The sequence below is a fragment of the Carcharodon carcharias genome, chromosome 25 (assembly GCF_017639515.1).
Source record: "Carcharodon carcharias isolate sCarCar2 chromosome 25, sCarCar2.pri, whole genome shotgun sequence".
Taxonomy (NCBI): Eukaryota; Metazoa; Chordata; class Chondrichthyes; order Lamniformes; family Lamnidae; genus Carcharodon; species Carcharodon carcharias.
The window spans coordinates 36,171,938-36,195,841 of NC_054491.1; the positions used below are offsets into that span (position 1 = coordinate 36,171,938).

General features: G+C 40.8%; 1 protein-coding gene across 1 annotated transcript in view; it reads left to right on the top strand.

Moving 5' to 3' along the window:
• chek1 (checkpoint kinase 1) overlaps positions 1 to 16,013 on the top strand; it is a 42,859-nt gene extending 26,846 nt beyond the window's left edge. The window contains exons 9-13 of the mRNA XM_041174577.1: positions 1,619 to 1,730; positions 4,094 to 4,271; positions 9,197 to 9,328; positions 9,690 to 9,791; positions 13,336 to 16,013. Of these exons, the coding sequence (XP_041030511.1) occupies positions 1,619 to 1,730; positions 4,094 to 4,271; positions 9,197 to 9,328; positions 9,690 to 9,791; positions 13,336 to 13,431 (620 nt within the window). The 3' untranslated portion in view covers positions 13,432 to 16,013. The remainder of the gene's footprint in view (positions 1 to 1,618; positions 1,731 to 4,093; positions 4,272 to 9,196; positions 9,329 to 9,689; positions 9,792 to 13,335) is intronic.
• The last annotated feature ends 7,891 nt before the right edge of the window (positions 16,014 to 23,904 follow it).

Genomic DNA, 23,904 nt, shown 5'->3' on the forward strand with positions numbered 1-23,904 from the left:
TCCTTTATGATGTTTAATGGAGACGATATTTGTTTGTTTGGGAACTGGATGGATCATTTAAGATTCTAGGTAAGGGTGTGGGTCACCCCGTTCTTCAGGAAGTGATTGCTGTAAGGAGGATTTGGAGGAAATTTACATAGCCTTGAAAAGTTTAGTTATGAAGAAAGATTGGATAGTTTGGAATTGTTTACAATGAAGGAGGTTGAGGAGAGTTTTCATTGAGGTGTATAAAATTAAGAAGGGCCTCGAGAGTGGATAGGAAGGACCTATTTCTCTTAGTGAAGAAGTCAATAATTGGGGGGTGTAGATTTAAAATAATTGTTAAAAGGGTTAGAGAGGAGTTTGAGGGGGAATTTATTTTTGCCCAGGGGGTGGTGGAAGTCTGGAACTCACTATTTGAAAGAGCGGTAGCAGCAGCAACCCTCGTCAAGTACCTGGATATGTAGCTGCTGTAACCTACAAGACTACAGATCAAAAGCCGTAAAGTGAGATTGGGCTGGATTGCTCTTTTACGGCTGACACAAACACTGGGCCGAATGGCCTCCTTCTTTGCTGTAAATTTCTATGATTCTGAAATTTTAACCTATCTTCTCTCTGCCCCACGTTAACAGACCCATTGTATGTAGAGAATTTTCTGTTTTATGATTTAGTGTGGTTGGGAATTCTTGAACAGATACTTAAATTAAGTTGGGAAGGAGAAGGGTGGTGAATATTGGTTGCTGGTGTTTCTTCCACCTGAGAAGATGGGAATAATTCAGTAACTGGTTGATTTTTGGTATAGAATTGCTTCATTAAATGTTCTGTGCTATCCTGCTGGGGAGTACACTACTGCACAGGGGATTGGCTTGCATTTGTGTTGTACTCTTCTGGGAGGGGAGGAGAGGGGAATGCACTCACAGTTCTATTGAGGCATTTTGGAAATGTATTTTGATATTCAGCCACTGCTGGGAAATACAATAATTAAAGCTTATAATGTAAAGACAGTTGGTCCATCAAAACTAGTACTAGGCTCTAGTACCTACCGTCCCTTGAGATTCTCACTTTGAAAACTCTTATTTTTTTGCTTTCACTATTCTAACTGTTCAAAAATTTAACACACGTTCAGTAAAAAACTACTCTTCCAATGTCGATTTTGGGCTAATTTATGTTTGGTTCCTACTTCCGTGCATTAATTTGGAGTAGTTTTCTGGTTAAATGCTATCTATGGCATTTAAAACTTACATATCCCTAATCAATTGCCCCTTATTAACTACTTTATTTTAAGACTGCAGGGCTTCAACTTTGTGTCTGCTGTAGCTTATTCCTGTTACATTTGGCATTGGCATTATTCTGCCCTGCACAATATCCAATGCTTGTATATATTTACACGGCACAGTGAGTAGAAATGAAGACAGAATTCCAACTACTCACTGATTTTAGTTTTGTTGTTGGGACTGGTTAGTGAATTGAGAAGAAATGCTGGTACTCTTGTAGTAAGACTGAAACTTGATCTGGTGACGAGCTCCATCCCTGAGAGGAGAGTGGTCCACCTTGTGAGGGGCAAGAGTTCCATTCTGTACAATGTTATAAAGCCTTCTGAGGCTGGTCCTCAGTTTGTTCTGTTTCTTTTTTTCCCCAGGTGTGAAGAGAGCTCGATTGTCCTCTGGCAGCCCCAACGACTCTCAGGGACCTTTCTCTAAACACATTCATTCTAACGTGGATCTGTCCCCTGTCAGTGGTGTGTCCTGGAGGTAAATGCACTGTTGATCTGAAAGATTGTATATTTGGGCAAATGTCACTTGCAGTAAACCCAACAATTGTAGGTTTATTTATTTATGAATGGGTCGATGGAATGTATAAACCTTAACAGTCCTGGTTACGCTTCCTTAAACACTTGATTTGAGGTGGTTGTTTTATAAGATTCTTAATTTTTGTGAATTGCTTAGAAAACTGAATCAAGGGTCCAGGGTCTCTTGCTGCTCAAATCACTGTCTACTTCAGGCAGTACCCCTGCAGTGACAAATCATTTTGTAGGTTGTATTGGACATTTAAAGAAAAATTCAAATCTTTTTAGTGAATCCCAAAGATTGGTATTCCCTGGGTTCAAATAAAAATGTACAATACAGTTTGAGCTGTGAGAACCACACAATAGGCCTATTAATGCAGACCTACCTGGATTCAATGAAGCTATTGTTCCTGATATATGCACAATTACATTGTTATGACGAGATAATTCAGCCCATGACAGTTTATCCCTCTGGCGTATTAACACTCTCAAAAGAAAACTGATACGTTTATAATGAATGGCCCTAATGTTTTTGAATCTACAGGTTGAGTATCCCTTATCTGAAACCCTCAGGGCCGGTTGCATTTTGGATTTCAGATAATTTCGGTTTTCGGATAACGCATATAAACTTGCATAATAACAGCCTGAGCCGAGGCTAACTATAGTCTAAAGTAAATAAAATGGCTGGAAGAGTAAGATGTATCACTGAATAATAAATACTGAGCACTTGAAAAAGTTTCTTTTTGACGTGTTCAATGCAAAAATTGCAAGGTAAACAGTGCAAACAACTGGACTTCCTACGTTAAAGCTCGATGAGGTTCATAAAAAAGTGTGGTTTTTGGATGTGTTCATTTTCGCATTTATGGATAAAGGATACTTGACCTGTAGTAGTTTCCTGTCAGATTGAAATGTTTTTACTTTGAGTAAAGTTCATAACTTGAGTACTGTGTGCAGTTCTGGTCACCTCATTACAGAAAGAATGTAATTGCATTAGAGAGGAGATTTACGAGGATGTTGCCAAGACAGGAAAATTACAGCTGGGAAGAAAGATTGGATACGTTGGGGTTGTTCTCCTTGGAACTGAGGAGGATGAGGGGATATTTGATTGAGATGTACGAAATTGTGAGGGGCCTGAATAGAGTGGATGGGAAGGGTCTATTTAATTTAGAGTGAGGTCAATGACTAAGGGGATAGATTTCAAGTGATTGGTGGAAGGGAGATGAGGAAACATTTTTTCACCCAGAGGGTGGTAGGGGTCTAGAAAGGGTAGTAGAGGCGGAAACTCTCAACTCATTTAAAAGGTGTCTGGATATGCACCTCAAATGCCATAACCTGCAGGCAATGGACCAAATACTGGAAATTGAGATTAGACTGGGTGGCTCGTTTTTCTGCCAGCGCAGACACGATGAACCAAGTGGCCACTTTTTATGATTCTATGATAAAGATGCTCTTTTTAATATCGTTTTCAAATTTACTTCCATTAATTTATATTTATCCCATTTTCGTAGCTAAATTTTGAAGTAGTAATCTGGCTTCACCTTTAATTTTTGATGTACCTTGACGAGGTTCATCTCCTTTCGGACTTTAAAGCTTGTGTTTCTCCAGTGTTTCCTCATAGCTGATCTCCTTTACTTTGAGGTGAAAGAAAGAACTTGTGTTTATATGGCGTCTTTCCTGGCTTCAGAACGTCCCAAAACTCTTTGCAGCCATTAAAGTACTTTTGAAGTGCAGTCATGGTTGTAACATAGGAAATGTAGTAACCAATATATGCACAGCAAAGTCCCACAAACAGAAATATGATGTTGGTTTGGGGATAGTTATTAGCCTGGTCATTGGGAGAGTTCCTCTGCTCTTCAGTGTATTGCCATGAGATCTTTTATGTCCGCTTGCAGGGACAGATGTGGCCCCGATTAACATCTCATCCAAAAGAGGGCGCCTCCAACTGTGTAACACTCCCCCATTACTGTGGTGACATTGTTATCTGAGATTTTGTGACTGGGACCTGAACCCGCAACTTCCAACCCAGAGGCAAGAGTGCTTCTGCTGACACTCACAAGCTTGTTTCTCTTCTCCCATCCTCTTCAGAATTTAAATGCTCAATATTTGTAATATGGTATGGTGACCAGGATTGAACCCTGTCCTCAAGTGTAACTATGAATTGTAATGCTCCAGCTTACAGCCTCTGTGTACATGCTCCAACGTATACCACTTCCCAGACTCCCAGCAATTTGTATATGACCCTGTTCAAAACACTCTATCCAGAAATTTCATCACGCTGCTCATTCTAAATTCCAGTCTGTATTTTCTACCACTTTTAATGTCTTATAGTGAGGACCAAACCAGGTACTCGAGCTCCCAGCCTGAACCTCGGGTTGCTGTGTCATTATGGGATTCCAATCACTCCAGTATTGATAATCTAGTGCAAGGGATTAGCTTCTCCCAGCCTACCTGCACAGATCACATGCTTGTCGGCAGCCAATTGCAAAGTACACCTGGATCATCACAGGTAAATTGCTTCATTTACTGTCACTTACCAAGGATTACAAGGCTGCACTTGTGATTTAAGATGCCATCAAACTCCCTCAACAACAACTTGTATTTAAAAAGCATGCTTAATGTAGTAAAACATCCCAAGATGCTGCAAAGGAGCATCTTTATTCTTTATACGTTTTATATCTTGGTTCATACAAAATCTGACACCAAACCACATAGAGATATTAGGACATGTGACCAAAAGCTTGGCTTAAAGAGGTAGGTTTTAAGAAGTGATTTAAAAGAGGAGAGAAGTGAGAGGTTTAAAGAGAGAATTTCAGAACTTAGGGCCAAGATTTCTAAGAAGCCAGAATTGAGGAAGCACAGCAATCTTTCAGAATTGTAGGAATGGAGGAGATTACAAAGATAGAGTTCAGAGCAAAAGTCATAGAGACAATTATTATGGCCCTTTGACCTCATGGGTAGAGGAATTGTTTCCTGTAAGGTTGTGTCATAAAGACCATAAGATCCAAATTTGAACCTTGGCCTTGGTTGAGTTATTGAATCTCGCACAATACAATTTCATTCGCTGTTAAATTTGGGAGCATTATACTTGAGTCCAAAACAAGGATTTAAACAAAGTCAGTTTCATAGGTACAAGGGAAGAGCTGACTAAGTTTGACTGGGTAAATAGACTAAAATTTATGGTGGTAAATAAACAGTGAGAAATAGTTAAAGAAATTATTCAAAGTCTTCACCAAAAGTACACCCCTTTCTTTTAAAATAAAACTCTGAGAAAGATCCTTGGATTACTAATTAAGTTTTGCATTAGATTAAAAGAAGAGCCTTATAATGTGAAGAATAATAGGAAGTCTGAGGATTGGAAGAATTTTAGAGATGAGCAAAGGGTGTCTAAAAGCTTGATAAAATGGAGAAAAATAGAATAAGAAAGTAAACTAGCCAGGAATATAAAAACAAATTGTAAGAGTTTTTACACATATGTAAAAAGGAAGAGAGTAGCTAGAGTAAATGTTGGCCCCTTGGAGTCAGAGGCGAGGGAATTATCATGGGGAAAATGGCAGAGATGTTCAACAAATGTTTTTTGTCTCTGTTGTCAGAGTAGAACATGCAATTTACATACCAGAAATAGAGGGTAAGCAAGATGCTAATCAGCAGTTCATAAGTATTAGAGAAACTTAAGGGACTAAAAGCCAACGTATCCCCAGGACCTGATGGCCTACATCCTAGGGTTCTAAAAGGGGTAGCTGCAGAGATGGCGGATGCGCTGGTTGTGATTTTGCCAAAATTCCCTAGATTCTAGAGCTGCCCGTTGTATTGGAAGTTAGCAAATGTAATACCTCTTTTCAAGAAAGGAGGGAGAGAGAAAACACTGAACTACAGGCCAGTTAGCCTGACATCAGTCCTTGGGGAAGATGCTGTAATCCATTACTAAGGAAGTCAACACTTAGAAAATCATAGTATGACCAGGTAGAGTTGATATGGATTTATGAGAGAGAAATTTTGTTTGACAAATTCATTAGAAATTTTTGAGGATGTAACTGGTATACTAGATAAGGGGAGCCAGGAGATGCATCATACTTGAATTTCTAAAAGACATTCAATAAGGTTCCATACAAAATGTTAATAGTCAAAGTAAGGACTCGTTGATTTGCAGTTAATATATTAGCGTGGTTGGTGGATTGGTTAACAGACAGGAAGCAGAGAGTAAGGATAAATGGGACATTTTCAAGTTGGCAGGGTGTAACTGGTGGAGTGCTGCAAGTATTACTGCTGGGACCTCAGCTATTTCTAACCTATATTAATGACTTAGATGAAGAGACAGAGTAATGAATAAAATCTGGGATTTCTAAGAAGCTAGAATTGAAGGAGCTACTGTTAGGGGAGCCTTTAGACTATTCCCACCAGTGTCTTCTACCCCTTGTTACTTCTTATTTCCACCCATATGGATTCTACATCTTTTCTACATCCAAGATCCTTTCTTGCTCTCGTACATATTCCATCGCATACTAACAAAGCTACCCCACATCCTTTCCTTCCTGCCTGTCCTTTCAAAAAGTCATACCCCTGAATATTTAGTTTCCAGCTTTGATCTTGTAACCATGTCTCCATAATGGCTATAAGATCATACCCAGTAACCTCTATTTATGCCGTTAATTCATTTATTTTTGTTCTGAATACTATGTGCATTTAAGTAAAGAGCCATTAATTTTGCCTTTTTAGCATTTTTTTTCCCCCTGTGAGCCTATTTGCTGCTTTTTTTTATGTTTGTACACTCTATCCCTTCCTGTCACACCCTGGGTAGATAGCTGCCCTGCAATGCTGCCATATCCTTTTGCTTTGTAAGCCTACGTATTCCCTCTCCAGAACCCTCCACTCCTCTATTTAGTTTAGCCCTCTCTACAACCCTAGTTATTCGATTTGCCAGGACACTGGTCCCAGCAGGATTCAAGTAAGGCCCATCCCACCGGAACAGCTCCCTTCTACCACAGTACTGGTGCCAGTGCCTCGTGAACTGAAACCCATTCCCCCCACACCAATCTTTGAGCCACGCATTTAACTCTTTTTGACTTTACTTACCCTGTACCAGTTTGCGCATTGCTCATGTAATAATCTCGAGATTATTACCTTGGAGGTTCTGCTTTTTAATTTAGCTCCTAACTGTTCAAATTCTTTCAGCAGAACCTCCTTTTTAGTCCTATCAATGTCGTGGGTACTAACATGGATGACGACAACTGGAGCCCCTCCCCTCCCACTCCAAGTTCCTCTTCAGCCCTGAGCAGATGTCCTTAACCCTGGCACCGGGCAGGCAACACAGTCTTCGGGACTCACGCTAACGGCTGCAGAGAACAGTATCTATCCCCCTAATTATACTGTCCCCTACCACTACTCCGTTCCTATTGCCTACACCCCACTCGATTGGCTCCCTGTAGTACGGTGCCGTGGTCAGCTCGCGCATCCTCCCTTCAGTCCCTGCTCTTGTCCACACAGATTGTAAGAACCTCGTAACTGTTGGACAATTTCAGGGCCCGAGGTTCCTTGAACACTACCCCTGGGTCCCTGTACTCCATCACCTGCAGTCACACCCTCCTGTCCCTGATCACAGACCAAATTTGAATTACCCAATCTGAGGGGTATGACCCCCCCCCCCCCCCCCCCCCCCCCGGAGCAAAGTGTCCAGATAACTTTCCCCCTCCCTGATGTGGCGCAATGTCTGCAGCTAAGATTCCAGCTCCTCAGCTCGGATCTGAAGTTCTTCGAGCTACAAACACTTACTCCAGATGCGTGCACTCTGGATCACCTTGGTGTCCAGCAGATCCTGCATGCTGCAGCGGCAACACATCACCTGTCTTGCCATCACTATCATATTTTATTTAATTTATGAATTAATTACTCTCTTACCCTGCTCTTTACATTTGAAGAATCTCCCACTCTTTACACTTTATTGTAATTTTTTTTACACCAGTATTGATCTTATGCTTAACAAGCTATTTTTAAAAAAAAGAGAGAATAAAAGACTAGAGACATAAACACAAACTGAAGACCTTACTTTTACTTTAAAGACTAGAAATACTCACCAATCTTACTCACCAATCAGCTGCTTTCCCTGCACTTGCGTCACGTTGTGGTTTGTGACGTCACTCTGTTGCTGGTCTCACTGCAGGTCGGCCTCTTGATCCAGGCCTTTTATCCCCTCCCTCTCACCTCTCGCTCACAATATACCATTTTGAGCTTAGGAATAGAATAAACCTCAATCACTTGCCAGATACTCACCAACTTCTGCTAACCAGCTTCTTCTCCTGTAGCAGAGTAAGAATCAATTCCTGGAGGCTGAAAAGGTTTAGGCACAAGCAACCAAACATCTCTTTCTCTTCCTCAGCTTAACTCCCTGAAGTGCTCAACTCCGGCACTCTGTTGAGTGGGCAACAAGATGGCAGATGGAGCATAATGTGGGAAGTGTGAGGTTATTCACTTGGTAGCATATGGGAAAGCAGAATATTTTTAAAAAGGTGTGAACCTTATAGTTGTGCTCATACAAGGAAGATTAAGTTAGCATACAGGTGCAGCAAGCAAGTAGCATGCAATGTTGACCTTGCAAAGGGATATGGAGCACAAGAATAAAGGCATCTTGCTACATTTGTTCAGGGCTTTGGTGAAGCCAACCTGGAATGTTGTGCTCAGTTTTGGTCTCTTTATTTGAAGAATGATATACTTGCATTGGAGGCCAGTACAATGAAGGTTCACTAGATTGGTACCTGGGATGTGAAACTAATTCAAATGTCCTTTTCTCTCTGAAGTTTAAAAGAATGAGGGGTGATCCCATTGACAAAGGATATGACAGGGTAGACACAGAGGTTGTTTTCCTTGGCTAGAGAGCCTAGGAGATGACGGGCACAGTCTCAGGATAAGATATTGATTATTTAGGACTGAGATGAGAAATTTCTTCAGTGAAAGGAATGTGAATCTTTGGAATTCTCTATCCTAGATGTTTGTGGATGCTACATCATTGAATATATTCTAGGCTGGGATAGGCAGATTTTTAGTCTCTCTGAACTAAGGGATATAGAGAGCAGGAAAGTGAAGTTGAGGCAGAAGATGGGTCATGATTGTATTGAATGGCGGAGCAGGTTCGAGGGACTGTATGGACTACTACTATTTCTTATGTTCACACATAAGCTGGGACCTGTATGTGTTTTAGTGAGAAATCTGGATTTTATTGTGCTGGTTGCATTTGTAGTTAGCAAAATAGTGTTTCCATCACCGGTCCCATATCCGGAATATGGCTGGAACAAGTCCTAAAGCAGAACTATGATCTTCAGATCCTCCTAGCTTGGCATTCTCTAGGAAATGCATCTTTAACTTGCTCTTTAAAGTGGTTTTAATGAGCTTTGTGCACTGTATCAGAGTGCCTGTGCTAACAGCACACTACTTGGTTTACAGAGTCCTTGGCAAAGACTAGTGAAACGAATGACTCGGTTCTTCACAAAGCTGAATGCTGAACAGTCCTACCTGGCCCTGAAGGAGGTTTGCGAGAAACTGGGCTACACTTGGAAGAAGAACTGCAACAACCAGGTAGGATGGTTAACGCCTTGATGGTTAACGGGTTAAGCAAGAAACTTAGCTGGTTACTTTAGTTAACATTTTGTTGCATTTCGCGCTCTCAAGCACTTATTCATTTAATTCATAGAGCTGGAAGAGTCATGAGCACAGGTCAGTAATATAGGAATGGAGAGAGTGAGAACAGGTTGGTAATGTGGGAATGAGAGAGTAGTAAGCACAGATCACTAATGTATGACTGTAGAGAATATTGAACTCAGGTGACTCTCTCCAAACAAGAGTTTAAAAAATGCCTCCTTCTGGGTAATGTGAGCTGGTGGTATGATTTATTGTGGAGCCCTGAAAATTAAAAGATGCATGTCTGCTGGTTTCCTAGGTGACCATATCAACAATGGACAGACGGAACAACAAGTTGATATTCAAAGTGAATCTGATCGAGATGAACGAGAGAATTCTGGTGGATTTCAGACTGTCCAAGGTAAAAACGAGTTATTGGTCAATCTTTTTATTTATTGAATTGTCCAATACTGCTAAGTGGTTCCTTTTTTTCCTTTTGGCTTTTAACCATTTTCACTGATGGGATTACTAAGGTTTTCCTAATCAGTCTTTACTCTACCAAGAGGCAGAGATTTCCAGACCTATGTTACCCTGCAATCACACTAGTTGATCAAATGGATAGTGTTTTGCTTCTGCCACCTAGGATAATGTCATTCACCCCTGGACGCATAAAAAAAATAGGAATCACAGAATTTTAACAGCATAGAAGGAGGCCATTCGGCCCATTGTGTTTGCACTGGCTCTACATATGAGCATTATGACCTAGTGCCATTGCCCTGCCTTTTTCCTGTACCCCTGCACATTGTTTCTATTCAAATAATCGTCTAATGCCTTCTTGAATGCATCGATTGAACCTGCCTCCACCAAAAAAAAGAAAAGCATTAAATACTGTGTCCAGCAAAAGGCTTTTACAGGTAGATCCAAATTTGTTGATGTTTAGCCTCGTGAGGTTGTGCTGTTCATTCTTTTGTCTTCATATTTTCAATTGGATTTAGTTTTTAAAAAAAGTCTAACAAGAAGAAACTTATTAAAGTAGCGAGCCCTGATTATCAACTATACTGAGGACTGTGGGAGTGAAGAGAAGGTGTTTGCATCCCCGATTCAATAAGCATTGGCATTCAGCAAAGCGTTGCAAACTTTGAATCAGTAGCTATAAGAATGGTCAAATATCGAATTAATTCCCTTCAATACCATGAGCACTGTAATCATAGAAGGTTTACGGCTTTACAATAACCCAGTAATCTTTCTGTTGAAGACAACAAAATCTGCCTGGGGTTTTGTCTGGCATGTCTGACAGAATGTTCTGTTAGTGTCTGAGATGGACAGCTTGTGGCAGTGATAACACTCGGTGTCAGCTAGCCTATACATACCAGCCTAGCATTTTCCCTATTGTGCGGTGCACACATCCTTTATTCTTTCTTGGGATGTGGACATCGCTGACAAGGCCAGTGTTTCTTGCCCATCCCTAATTGCCCTTGAACTGAACACTTCAGAGGGCAGTTAAGAGTCAACTACATTGCTGTAGGTCTGGAGTCACATGTAGGTCAGATAGGTAAGAATGGCAGATTTAATTCTCAAAAGGACATTAGACTTCATCTTCCTGGACATCTGGGAAGGTCCTGAAATCCTGTCAAAACGTTGGAGCAACTGCACGCACAAACACCTTATGCATGTGCAGTATATCTTCCATTGCTAGGTCAGCTCCCCAGTGTAAACAAGCAGATTTGACATCAGTAAAGATCAGCACAATTACTGAAAATGGTTAGAAACGGAGTGTTAGTATCCCCAATGGCTTTGGATTTCAATTTGACTGAATCTGATGTCTGCTATGTATAAACTAGACTGTGTAAACTTTTGAACTCTGAATTGGCCCAGGTCCATCTTCAGATTTATGTCTGAGATTCAGACTTGGTCAAGAGCCGTGATGAATGAAAGGCCAATTGGCTGCATGTCCAAAACCTCTGCATCTTACTATACTGCAGGGGCTGGATGAATGTATTATGGGGAAAAAGTGTTTTGCTTCATGATATTTAAAACCCTTTTAACTCCCTGCTGTTTATTTGCATGGGAACTATCAGGGAGCTTCTCACCAAAGTGATCATCCTTCATGTGTGACTATTCGCTGCAGTGCCTTTAAGTCAAGGCCAAGGGTCCCAACCTGTCCTCACCAGACATATTTTACCAGCACGAATCACTGAAAAGCAATGGGAATTCTAGCCAAGTCTACATCCCTCTCCATGGCAACTAGTTGATGCTGAACCAGATTGTTTGGTGTTGTATTTGACCCAGAGATGAGCTTCTGACCACGTGTCAGCACCATCGCTAAAGTTGCCTGTTTTCACCTCTGTAACAATGCCCAAATCCACCCTAGCATCTGCTCAACTTTGCTGAAAACCTCATCCTTTGTTAGCTCTAGACTTGACTCCATCATGCTGCTGGTCAGGCTTCCACCTTCCATTCTCCACAAAGTTAAGCTTTTCCAAACTCTGCCTGTATCCTAACTTGCACAAAATTCTGGTCACCTATTACCTTGCGTTTGCTGCCCTATATTAGTTCCCTTGTCCCTCAACACCTTTGTCTTAAAATTTGCATTCTTGTTTTCAAATCTCTCCATGGCCTCATTCTTCCCCATCTTTATAACCTCCCCAAACCCTACAACCCTCAGCCATCTCTGTGCTCCTCCATTTTTGGCCTTTTACACATCCTGACTTATGGGGAGATGGTGGTAATGTCACTGGACTGGAGATCCAGAGGCCCGGACTAATGCTCTGGGGATACGGGTTCGAATCCCATGATACACAGCAGCTGGTGAAATTTAAATTCAATTAATAAATCTGGAATTGAAAGTTGGTCTCAGTAATGGTGATCATTGATTGTTGCAAAGACCCATCTGGTTCACTAATCCCCTTTAGGCAAGGAAATCTGCCGTCATTACCTGGTCTGGCCGGTATGTGACTCCAAATTCACAGCAATGTGGCTGACTCTTAACTACCCTCTGAAATGATCTAGCAAGCCATTCAAGGGTAATTCGATGGGCAACAAATGCTGGCCTTGCCAGCGATGTCCACTTCACATGAAAAAATAAAAAATAATCATTTTAATCACTCCATCATGCTTTCAGCTGCTAATGCCCTAAACTCTGGAATACTCTTTAAACTTCTCTTCCTCTCTACTGCTTTTCCTCCATTTAAGATCCTCAAAACTTAATTCTTTGACCAAGTTTTAGGTCACCTGTCCAAATATCTCCTCATGTGGTTCCATGTCACATTTTGTTTGATAACGCTCCTGTGAAGTGCCTGAGAGCTATATAGATGCAGGCTGTTGTTGAGACAAACTCCTCCATTCCCACAGTAGGATTTGACACAGATTGAAGCTTGCTCAGCTTCCAACATGTCGGAGACCCCTGTAAAAGCTGATCTGGCTTTTAAGGTCATAGACACTGAAGGGGATGAACCCCAGTGCAGTCACACACCCGACAACCACACCAACTGAGATCAGAAATAGAACATAACAGAAATTGAACATGTGATTGGTGACTTTGTATTCATAAAAGACTTGCATTTACATAACACCCCTCACAAGCATGGGATGTCCTCAAGCAGTTTACAGCCAATGAAGTATGTTTTGAGATGTGGTCGCTGTTGTAATGTAGGAAATGTGGCAACAAATCTGCGCGCAGTAAGCTCCCACAAACAGCACTGTGATGATGACCAGATAGTCAGCAGAGCTGGTCTTGGGAGAAATGGCTTTTTTGGTGGGGAAGAGGGGATTCCCAAGAAAGTATACAGTCAATGATCCCTGTATGAAGTGACCCCCCCCCCCCATCCCCAAAGAGGGACACAGCTCGGCATGAAACATATTATATGAAGTCTTAAAATGTTTTAATATTCTGCAGTTCAGTTCTCTCTAGAATTGTCTTCTAATCCATGGATTTGGACTGATTTTTATTTATTTCTTCCTTGCAGGGAGATGGTCTAGAATTCAAAAGGCACTTTGTGGCCATCAAACACAAACTGAGTGATATCATCTACACTCAGAAAATCCTCCTGTCTGTCACCTGATCTTTCTTTCGAGCCCCTACACTACGTCGTATCTCTGCTGGGACGAGGCTGCTAGAAGGAGTTGTGTGGGATGACGACTAGGGTACCTTTCTCCACCCAGCTTGTAGACACTGTGAGCTTGTGTGTATGTTTGAGTGTTGAAAGTTAATCCCCTACTGTAGTTAACGGAGAGACTTCAAGCAATAGGTCATCAACTAAAATTTCGATTTTAAATCCTGAGTCAATTAATCCAACTCAGAAATCTAGTGCTTCTCTCCTCCTGACTCTGTGGCAGAGTCATTACTTGAATTTCTGCCAGAGCCACCGGGTACTTCATTCATTTGCATCTTTTTTAAACAAAGTTGGGATAAGCTTCTGAAATTTATAGAACTTTCCTGATTATGTGCAACGCTGGTTGAAATTCATCTGGTCATTTGACCAGGTGGAACATCAGGGTGTCCACAGATAAAACACAGCCTGTGGAGAAACGCGTGATTGTTATCCACTGAAAGGTGAGAATGAAGGGAACAGTGAATTCTTCCCATGGTGGTTCGACCAAATATTGCAGCATCTCCCAATCTGTGGACCAGTTGGCTCCCAAAACACTCAGGAAAAGTCCTTGCTGTTTTGAAAAAACAGTTTCCTAGTGCAGTCAAGATGTGTTTTACATACAAGATGAGGTTTTTTTTTAAGAGTCCAGGACCTGTAGGTTGAGAAAGATGTCAGACTGTTTTGGTTGGGTTTCACTTTTAATGCCAGTATTGTACACACAACATACCCAACTGTGAATTCTGAGTGTTTGATTAAAAATGCAGAGATCGGTGAAGGATTAAAATTCAATGGGAATTTGCGACTTGCCAGTCGGGCTCTATAGGAGCCACTCTGCTGTTAGGGTTATAGGATGCACAATCATAGATTTGATGTTTAGTTTAACTATTCAAACTTGAACCTTTTATAAACTGCGCAATATTGTTTTTTTCAAATTATATGTAAAAGGACTGTGTATGTGTGTGTGTGGAGCACTGCACCTAAACATCACTAGAATGCTTATCTGTACAGTCAGATCAACATATCTCATGATGAAGGTGCTGGCAGGAGGTGTAGCTTTTTGAATACCCCATTCCACATCCAATGATCCAGTCTCATGCCATGGATTAGCAGAAAATTCTGCCAATTCTCTTCACTGGTGAATCAGATGCATAATGACACACTCTCTGGTCTTTTTAAAATATTTAGCTTGAATGGGATCACTAGACTAGGTATTGTGTACTCTGAATCTGCTGTTACAGAATAAAATACCTTATGGTAAATCATTCACAATTTTACAAAACAAAATTAGCACTTTCAGGATTAAGTTAGATTTAAGGGGGCAGAAGGATTCAGCTATGATCAGGTTCACAAATTAACACAAGTAATTTTTTCTGTATTTGCTCTATTTCCACCCTAGACTAAATTTTTACATATGCTTTGAAACTGGCTTTAATGCATTGGGGCAACAGTCATTGCAGCTTCTATTCCCATGCAGGGACACAGGAGTTGATGTCCGCGCTCTTTGGCCCCAATATCTTCCTGCTTATTAAAACATTATAACATTGTCAGTTGAAGGCCACAGTTTTGCTACAATAGAATCCACCAGTCAAGTGGCAATCTGTCACTTAGCAAAGGGCCATGGTTTCATAATTTAAGGATGGGGCACTTAATACATAAACATCATAAATGATAAATGATATTTTTTTTGGAATCAAAAAAAAATAGATGATCTCAGTTTGCGTGCTGTGAATAGAACCTGATTTCATTTCTGCTGCTTTCTGCGAAGTGGGAAATATGGCAGACACTTTTAGCTGTTGCAGTGTAACTCTCACTTGCTTAAATTGGTTCTGCCTGATGCCATGCTAGCTCAATGTTTCTCTTTGATTTAAAATAAATAGGCCGCACAAAATAACTAACCGTCAACTGTTTAAATAATCCAGCCTGTGTCTTTCTAATTTCCTGTTTGTGTTTGTAGATATATTTGTGTATGTAAAATTCTTAACTGTTCTTTGGTTTTGTAGAGTTTGCAAGAGCTCAGTTTATTGAGTCTTGGGGAAGCAGTTCTCCTGTAGAAGGGGAACTTTCAGGATTAGATAGCAGCAGCTCTTGGCAAGAACTTTCCCACCTGACTGATAAAGAAAAGTCAAATGTGAGAGATGCTAGGAAATTGGCTAGTGCCTTAGGAGGAAGGGCAGGCTAATGTTTCAGGAGAGAAGTGACTCCTTTTCTCTTTGATGTTGTCTGATCCGTTATGTATTTTGATTGTCAATTTCCAGTATGTATTTATTTTCTCTACCCTTAATATGTTGTCTTTTTTTAGCCTGACCCCTCTCCCCCCCAGACACACACACACACCCTTGCTAAAAGTTAACATTTTCCCTTTACAATGCTGCTTTGTTTTATCTGTAAATTTCTCTCAGTTTGGTTAGTTTTGCTAACTGGACACTGAGCCTGTGTGCCAAGACTGTTTGTGAGAGGAAGGGGAGTTGGCTGACCCCCACAAGAGGTCTTAACAAAACCTTTTAAAAATGTAAGGAAATTTTTGGATAATGAATAAAGGACTTCTGTATGTGTATGCTGTTTTATTTTCTGATAACACAGGGAATAGTGGTAGGATTTGAGACCCATGTTGCAGGCTATATATATATATATATATATATATATATATTGAAATGGATTTAGCAATGTGCTGTGATAAATCTAATCTATTAGTTTTTAATATGCATCAGTGTTTTCCCTTATCAGTTTAGTACACAAAATACATTTTGTGAAATAAGAAAGCTTTGCATTAATTTAGCACTTTTCATGGTCTCAAGATGTCCCAAATTGCTTTGCAAGAAATGAAGTACTATTGCAATGTAGGGAACATAACAGCAAATTTGTACCCAGCAAAGTCCCACAAACAACAATGTAATAATGACCATTTAATCTGTTGTTTTAGTGAATCAGTTTAAGGGATAGACGTTACACTGGCGAGAACACTCCTGCTTTTTCAAAATAGTGTCACGGAATCCTTTCTCTTTCAAGAGGGCATATGATGCCTGTCTAACCTCTTAGTTGAAAGAGAGCACTTCCAACTGTGTGGTACTCCCTCAGCACTGCACATGTGTCAGCATGGATATTTGTATTCTTAGTCTCTGGAGTGGGGCTTGATCCACAGCCTTCTAACTTAGTCAAGGGAGCGATCACTGAACCATAGATAATACCTTCATGACATAATTCACATTGAGGTATTTGGTGAACATATTTACATGAAGGCAATACTCTTTCCCACCTAATTAAAGACACAATTAAAGTTGACAAATCTTTAGGACCAGTGGTTTAGTAGGTTGGACATTGACCTTTAATATTTGGCCCTATATTTGAATTCACCTCGGAGGTGGATGGCTGTGTTTGGTTGCTTGCAGGATGAACATTTTAAAGATCAATAAATCTTCTTTCCACTGTGAATTGTTTCCTTGAGGAGTTTGGAGTGGCAACAGCTGTCTGTACCTGCTCTTTGGAACGGATTCCTCATAATCAAGCAAAAATAATAAACTATCTCATAAATTTTCTACATTAATTCTAAAATCTTTGAAGAAATTAGCAGAGGAGGCTAAGTAGGTATGAACAAGAGTGACAAATGAAGAGGGTACTCAGAGCACATACCTCAACCATGATGTGTTAACTCAATGATATAATTATATAGCTCATTCTTGAGGATTTTCCCTGCCTGATTGATGCTCTGTAACTAAAAAGCTGAAAAAAGAAATCTCTTTTTAAGCGCTTCCATCTCACTGAGGAGGCTTAGGCCAATCCATATCCAACAATCTGCTCTGATAACTCTGCTCACACTTTGACAGCAGTGACAAATTACACCACAGCAGCTGAGACAATCCACAACATTCAAAAACAATCAACATTCGAGATAAAAAAACCCCCACAAAATTCTAAAAAGAAAAGCCAATTCACTAAATGTTAATGGCTCCTTTAAAAAAATCCAGGATTCTGATCTGCATCTTTTCAAAAATTTACAAGTTCTTCCTTGGGCCATACCCACCATACCCAATCTGTGTACGAGGTTTCATTGAAATTCATCCATTAGTTTTTGAGAGAAATTGGCCTGAATCTTCCAAGCTTTATGGCTGTACGCAAAGATTTTCCTGACCTGACGCTGCTGATCATTTCTTTGGGATCTTCAGATCCCAGCTGTTGCAGAAATGTTCAGTGCAGCATCCCCTGGGAACTTTGTCAGAGCGGGGTAGAGTCAGGTGAAGACCCGACAGGCCCCCGCTCACCTTCCCATCCTTTTTTGGCACTAGCTGCTATATTCTTTCTGGTAAGTTTAAAGTTCTAGTCTTTGAGTGTGGGTTAGTGAATGGGAGGAGTGGATGAGGTGGTTGAGTAAGTAGATGGGTGAGTGGGTATGCAGGGGTCAGTGGCGATATTGGGAGATGTTCGAGTGCCCATGGAGTAATCAGGTCGAGAGGGTGGTCAGGTGGTAGTCAAGTTGGATGGGGGCGGGGTCATTGGTCATGGAGGTAGAGTTGTCAGGCTGCATGGGGAATAATTTGGGTGGTGGGTTGTGGCGTTACCCAGGTGTTAGACCAGGTTTTAAACTGTCTTACACTTGCACTCCACATTTGCCTGGATAAGTGCAGCTCCCACACAACACTCAAGAAGCTTGACACTGTCCAGGACAAAGCAACCCACTTGATTGGCATCACATCCACAAACATTCGCTCCCTCCACTACCGACGCACGGGAGCAGCAGTGTGTACCGTTTACAAGATGCACTGCAGGAATTCACCAAGGGTCCTTAGCACTTTCCAAACCCACAACCACTACCACCTAGAAGGACAAGGGCAGCAGACACATGGAAACGCCACCACCTAGAAGTTCCCCTTTAAGTCACTCACCATCATGGAAGTATATCACCATTCCTTCACTGATGCTGGGTCAAAATTCTAGAACTCCCTAGCAGTACTGTGGGTATACCTACACCACATAGACTGCAGCGGTTCAAGAAGGCAGCTCACCACCCCATGAATGAATTAAAAAAACATTTCCTAGGTAACTATCCAGGTAAGCACTGAAGATTTAGCCCAAATCTTCGACTCTAGCTCAGAGTTGAAGATATTTGCACAGGGTCCTGGGTAGCAGGGAATTGTCCATCGGAAGTTTTAGCTTCACAGGCAATTCTAAAATTGGTCCACATGTCAGGACTTCCTCAGGGTCTTGACGTGCATTTTTGGTTGTGTGTCTGCCGCCCAATGATCTGGAGACCAGAAGATTTTGGACAATGTTGACAAACGGGCAAAAACATTGCATGGCAGAGGTACTCATTCAGTGAGATTATGGCTGTACATCAATTAAATTTCCCAGCCATGTGACACAGCTTCCCTGAATCAATGTTGTCAAACTGCTTAAGAATTTTATATGTTTCAGTGAGATCACCTCTCATTCTTCTAACTCTCGGGAATATGGACCTAGTCAACTTAATTTCCCGTAGGACAAAACCCTCATCCCAGGAATAAATTTTGAGAACCTTTGTTGTTTCCCCCTCTAAGACACATATTTCCTCCTTTAGGTAAGGAGACCAAACTACACAAAACTCTTGGTGTGGTCTCACCAATCCCTAAACAATTTCAGTAAGACTTCTTTACTCTTAGGTGAGAATTGCTCTGATTTCTGTTACCCTCTGAATGGAGAAAATGCTTCTGATTTCCCTCTACAATGACATGGCTCTAATTTTAGGGTTATTTCTCCTTGTTCTGGGTTTCCCCACCAGAGAAAATAGTTTCTTTACCAACTCCTTTAAACATTTTAAATATCTCAATCAGATAAGCTGTCAAGTGGGTTGCAATTGAAACATTTAATGAATTTTTCAGCTGCCTGTGGATTCTGTGAATACTTTCTAAAATTTACCTCACCTTGGCCGTGAATAATGAGAAACATTCATGAGGTGAGACTAACCTGGTACTTCCTGAACAATGAGATAAGCCTCTCAAATAACATATTTCTTACAATGACAACATAATCCACATACCATGTAAGTAAAATAAATGTTTTTTAAACTGTGGAAACATTTCAACACCTCCTTTGTTCTGTGATGGTATGTGCTCTACATATTGTTTTACAGAGTCGATTATGCAGCATTTTTAATTTACATATTTTAATAACTAGTTAACAAACGTGCATTTTGTAGCATCTTTGTAGCAACCTCAGGACATCCCAATGTGCTTTACAGTACTTTTGAGGTGCATTTGCTGTTGTAGGAAACAGCAGCCAATTTGCACACTGTAAGATCCCACAAATTGTAATGAGGTAATTGACGAGATAATCTGTTTAATGACTTTGATTGAGAGATAAATGTTGGCCAGGGTATTGAGAGAAACTGCCCTTTTTTTCGAAATAGGATCTTTTACATATGAACGTAGAAACAGGAGGAGGCCATTTATCCCCTTGAGCCTGTTCTGCCATTCAACGAGATCATGGCTGATCTGCGACCTCACTCTATACACGTGCCTTTAAAAACATATTCATTAAGATCTTTGATTAATGAAAATCTATCAATCTCAGTTCTAAGATTAACAATTGACCCAGTGTCAATTGCAGTTTCCAGACAGAGGTGTCCTTTGTGTGTACAAATGTTTCCTAATTTCACTCCTGAAAGACCTGGCTTTAATTTTTAGACTATGTCCCCTAGTCCTAGACACTGCAGCTAACAGAAATAGTTTGTCCCTATCTATCCTATCTGTTCCACTTAACATCTTGGAAACTTCAATCAAATTATGCCAGTTTGTGTAATCTCTGCTAGCAGCAAAGCCCTTAGGGACCGAGGACTGAATTGTTGACTGGGTGCAGGGATGTGTTTTGGTGCATGAATGGCCACACTTTAACCTTGGTTTGGAAGAAATTTGATTTTCCTCTGCACTCCCGACCCAGTGTCATTTTCCACTGACATTTTTGCAGGTTGGAAACAATTATCCCTCTAAGCTGTGCAACCACGCAACAGCCTATCAAGTCCATCCTTTAGGAGAGGGAAGCAGTGAGCAGGAGAGTGGTGGTGAGCAGGGTCTGAAGAAGGTAAGAGAGTTTGTCAGTGGGAGGGTTGGGGCAGGAGGTGTAAGTGGGAGAGATGGTGAATGGGAGGGAGGCACAAGGGGGAGAGGTGGTGAGTACAAGGATCAAGGAGGGAGGTGCAGGGGGAGAAGTGAGTGGGAGGGTCAGGGAGGGAGATGCAAGGGGGAGAAATTATGAGTGCGAGGGCTGGGGAGGGAAGCAGCGAGTTGAGAGAAGCAGCAATCTGGAGGTAAGTTGAAAAAGTAAAGTTATATTAAGAGTTATGTTATTAAGAGTTAGCAAGAGGATTTTTGAACTAGTTAATATCACTGATCTAGTCATTTTGCTACAACTGGTTTTGTAAAATTGGAAGATTGATCCCAAACACATTCGACACATTTTTAGGGAGTTTGTGAACAGTTTTGGGTTCCTAGCCCTGATCTCCAAATAATAATGCCAAGGTTCTTGTGGGGCTATCTTATGGGACATTTTAAACCATGCATACTTCCAAATACTTCCTCTTTCCAAAGCACTTCTTTTTGCATTGTGAAAGGCAGTTTACTTTAAAAATGGCTAACTGGTTTATTACTTCACAATTCATGGATTTTTAATCTAAAAAAAACTGTAGGCGGAATAAATTCCATTACCTCCCAAAAGACTACCTCAACAGTCATTCTCCTTCTTAGGATTCCATTCTCTCTTCACCACAATGCTCTCTTCCCCAGTTCCCTCTTCAACGTTGACTTAATTTACAGGGACGCTGTGTTTCTCTGACATTTGGCCTCCAGTTCACAAGAGCCAACCTCTCTCCAAATTCACAGAGATACTTTACCTCTGCCTGGTTATGTTTGTTGATGTGAATAAATGACTGAGCTAGTTTCCTCACCATTCAGAACAGTTTTAAGTAAAGAAAACGCTCAATAAGCTGAAAAAGTAAAGGTTGGCTTTTCCACATTTTCTACCAATTCAAGAGGCAAGCCTTCTTCGCTCTTTCCATTTTGAGCTTGTCAAATTGAAACAAAGGATCCTTGTTTTGTCTTGAACCATTGCTACTAATTCAACTTCTCTTCTGTCAAATTGCTAAAATACAAGCTACAATATAAAAATTAACAAATACCTTTCACGTATGTTAGTGGGGTGGTTATGGTACCGAATTTAAAACCTAGAGGTCATGAGTTCAATTTTAAAATTGAATTCAGTAAATCTGGTAAGTTGTGGACTAGCACGTTAACGTATCTATGGCTGGGATTGGTATTCTTTCTTCTTCCATTCCTAAGGTAACATTTTAAAAATATATATTGTCATGAAAAGCCGATTACCGCCACAAATTACTTACGGACATATTGAACTTTTTAAGGGAGACGTATGCATTCTTAAAGAAATATAAGCAAGAACACTGAGCAAAAGATGGCTGATAATGTAAAGTGTCACTTTCTGGAAAATTCCTATATGGATTATACCGACAGACCTATGCTGGGAGAACATGGAATGTCGCACCTTAAAAGGTGTCATGGCTTTCTTTAAGTTGAGAGGCTTGAAAGGGAGATAGGGAAGATGCAAAAGACTGAACTTTAATCTCCTGTGGTTGCAGAGACAAAAGACTGATTTGCATGTCTCAACAGTCACCCACAAATCCATATCCTGTTGATTTATATTTTGGAATGTGTAAATAGTTCTGATATGGATACAAGATGACTATTTCCTCTCCTGGAGTACACAGAAAAAATGGGTTAAAAAACTAGCTGCAGAGCAATGCAGTGGGTGCTGGTGTGCTGTGAGAGCAACAGCACAAGAAGACCAACTAGGCACCCTTGCAGTTGCAGGCTAGGTTTCTCTCTTTCTCTCTGTTGCTGGAGGCAAGGGTCAGCAGAAGCCATAATCCAAATGGAAATAGGACAGCGTCCTCAGCTACCCTGCAGAACCAAGCGTCTCCAGACCAATGGCGAAACTGCCAAAGTCAGCTCTACCGGAATCACCCAACTTAACGGCCACAACATACCGCCATCTGCACCTCATGGACAAACCAAGGAAGGATTTGTATATTTTTTTTTTAACTTTTATTTGGACTCTTAACTTCTCATTTCTGAACTGTGTATAAGTGTTTTGTGTTTTTATTATTTTTCTCGGGTTTTAGTAACAAATAATCTTACTCTATCTTTGAAAACCTGTTCAAATTGGCCCCTTCTAAAAAAATAATTACACTTGGACTGGGAAAAGGTTGGGTTGGGTGGGGTAGGGGGGAGGTGGGGGTAGGGGCCCCTTAAAAATTAACCTTGTGATCAACCGAGTGGCCTGAATAAAGAAGGGGAGGCAGCTCAATCCTCCTCACCCGGGAACATAAAATTGGGTTCCCGTTCGGGAAATTAACAAACTGGGAGATCTCGCCTGGGGGACCGCTCGTAACATTATGGGCAGAGTTTTACGGCAGCAGGACTTTACGTTCCCGCTGAAGTCAATGGGGTTTAGAATGTCTCACCGCATTTTACAGCCCCGTCCCCACTGAAACCAGGCCGTAAAATTCTGCCTTATATATAGGGTTTTTTTCAACTGTTGCCATGCATCTGCACAGTAACTTGCTATTTGTGCACACAACAAAATTCATTCTGCACATGGATGGGAAAAATTAGAGGGAATATTGGTACGGAATGCCTGGTGTGAAGAACACACTCCTGCCCTGGCTGAGGTTAGGCTCCCTGTTTTAACTGGGGTCTGAAAATCGGATTTCCTCGAAGTTTTACAGCCTTTTAAAAGCACGCCAGGTTTGAGAGTTTTTGAAGAAAGTGTAAAGCCTCCTGAGGAGTCGGGAACATTCTGAAAGGTAAGTGTAAAATGTTTTCACATCTTCAAATGTCACTATTAGGTTCTGTATTGTAATGTAGATGTGTTTTTAATGTAGTGATTCCTCATAGGGCTTTGTCCTGCAAATGTAAGTTGACTTTTACATTGACTAATATTGTATAATTGTTCACATGCATTACAGTAGTTTTCCGATGGAGAAAGTACCATAATGCGGTGAAAAATATCACAAAACGTCCTGTCAGCCTGCGCTGTCACCTTTTGTACTGCCATTTAAATGGAGTGACAGCTCTGTCTGATTTTTAAAAAAATCTACTTTTGACACTTAAAGAAAATCTAACCCTCGTATTAAATTGAAATGACCACCTTATGTTGTTTTCATCTCAGAAAGTACTCTACTGTTTGGACAGCTGTATGCATTATTATGTTTGCTGAATGTCAAGTAATGATGAGTTTCAGGACAAGTATGTTCCATTCATCTGTGAATGATTGACAGGTTTAAGAATTTGTAATAAAAGATTCTGCCTTTGATGTGGTTTCTGGTTTGTTGACAGAAGCTAATATGATTGCAAGTATTACAAGGTTTTTTCATATGGCAGAATTCATTTTTTTCAGTATCAATGA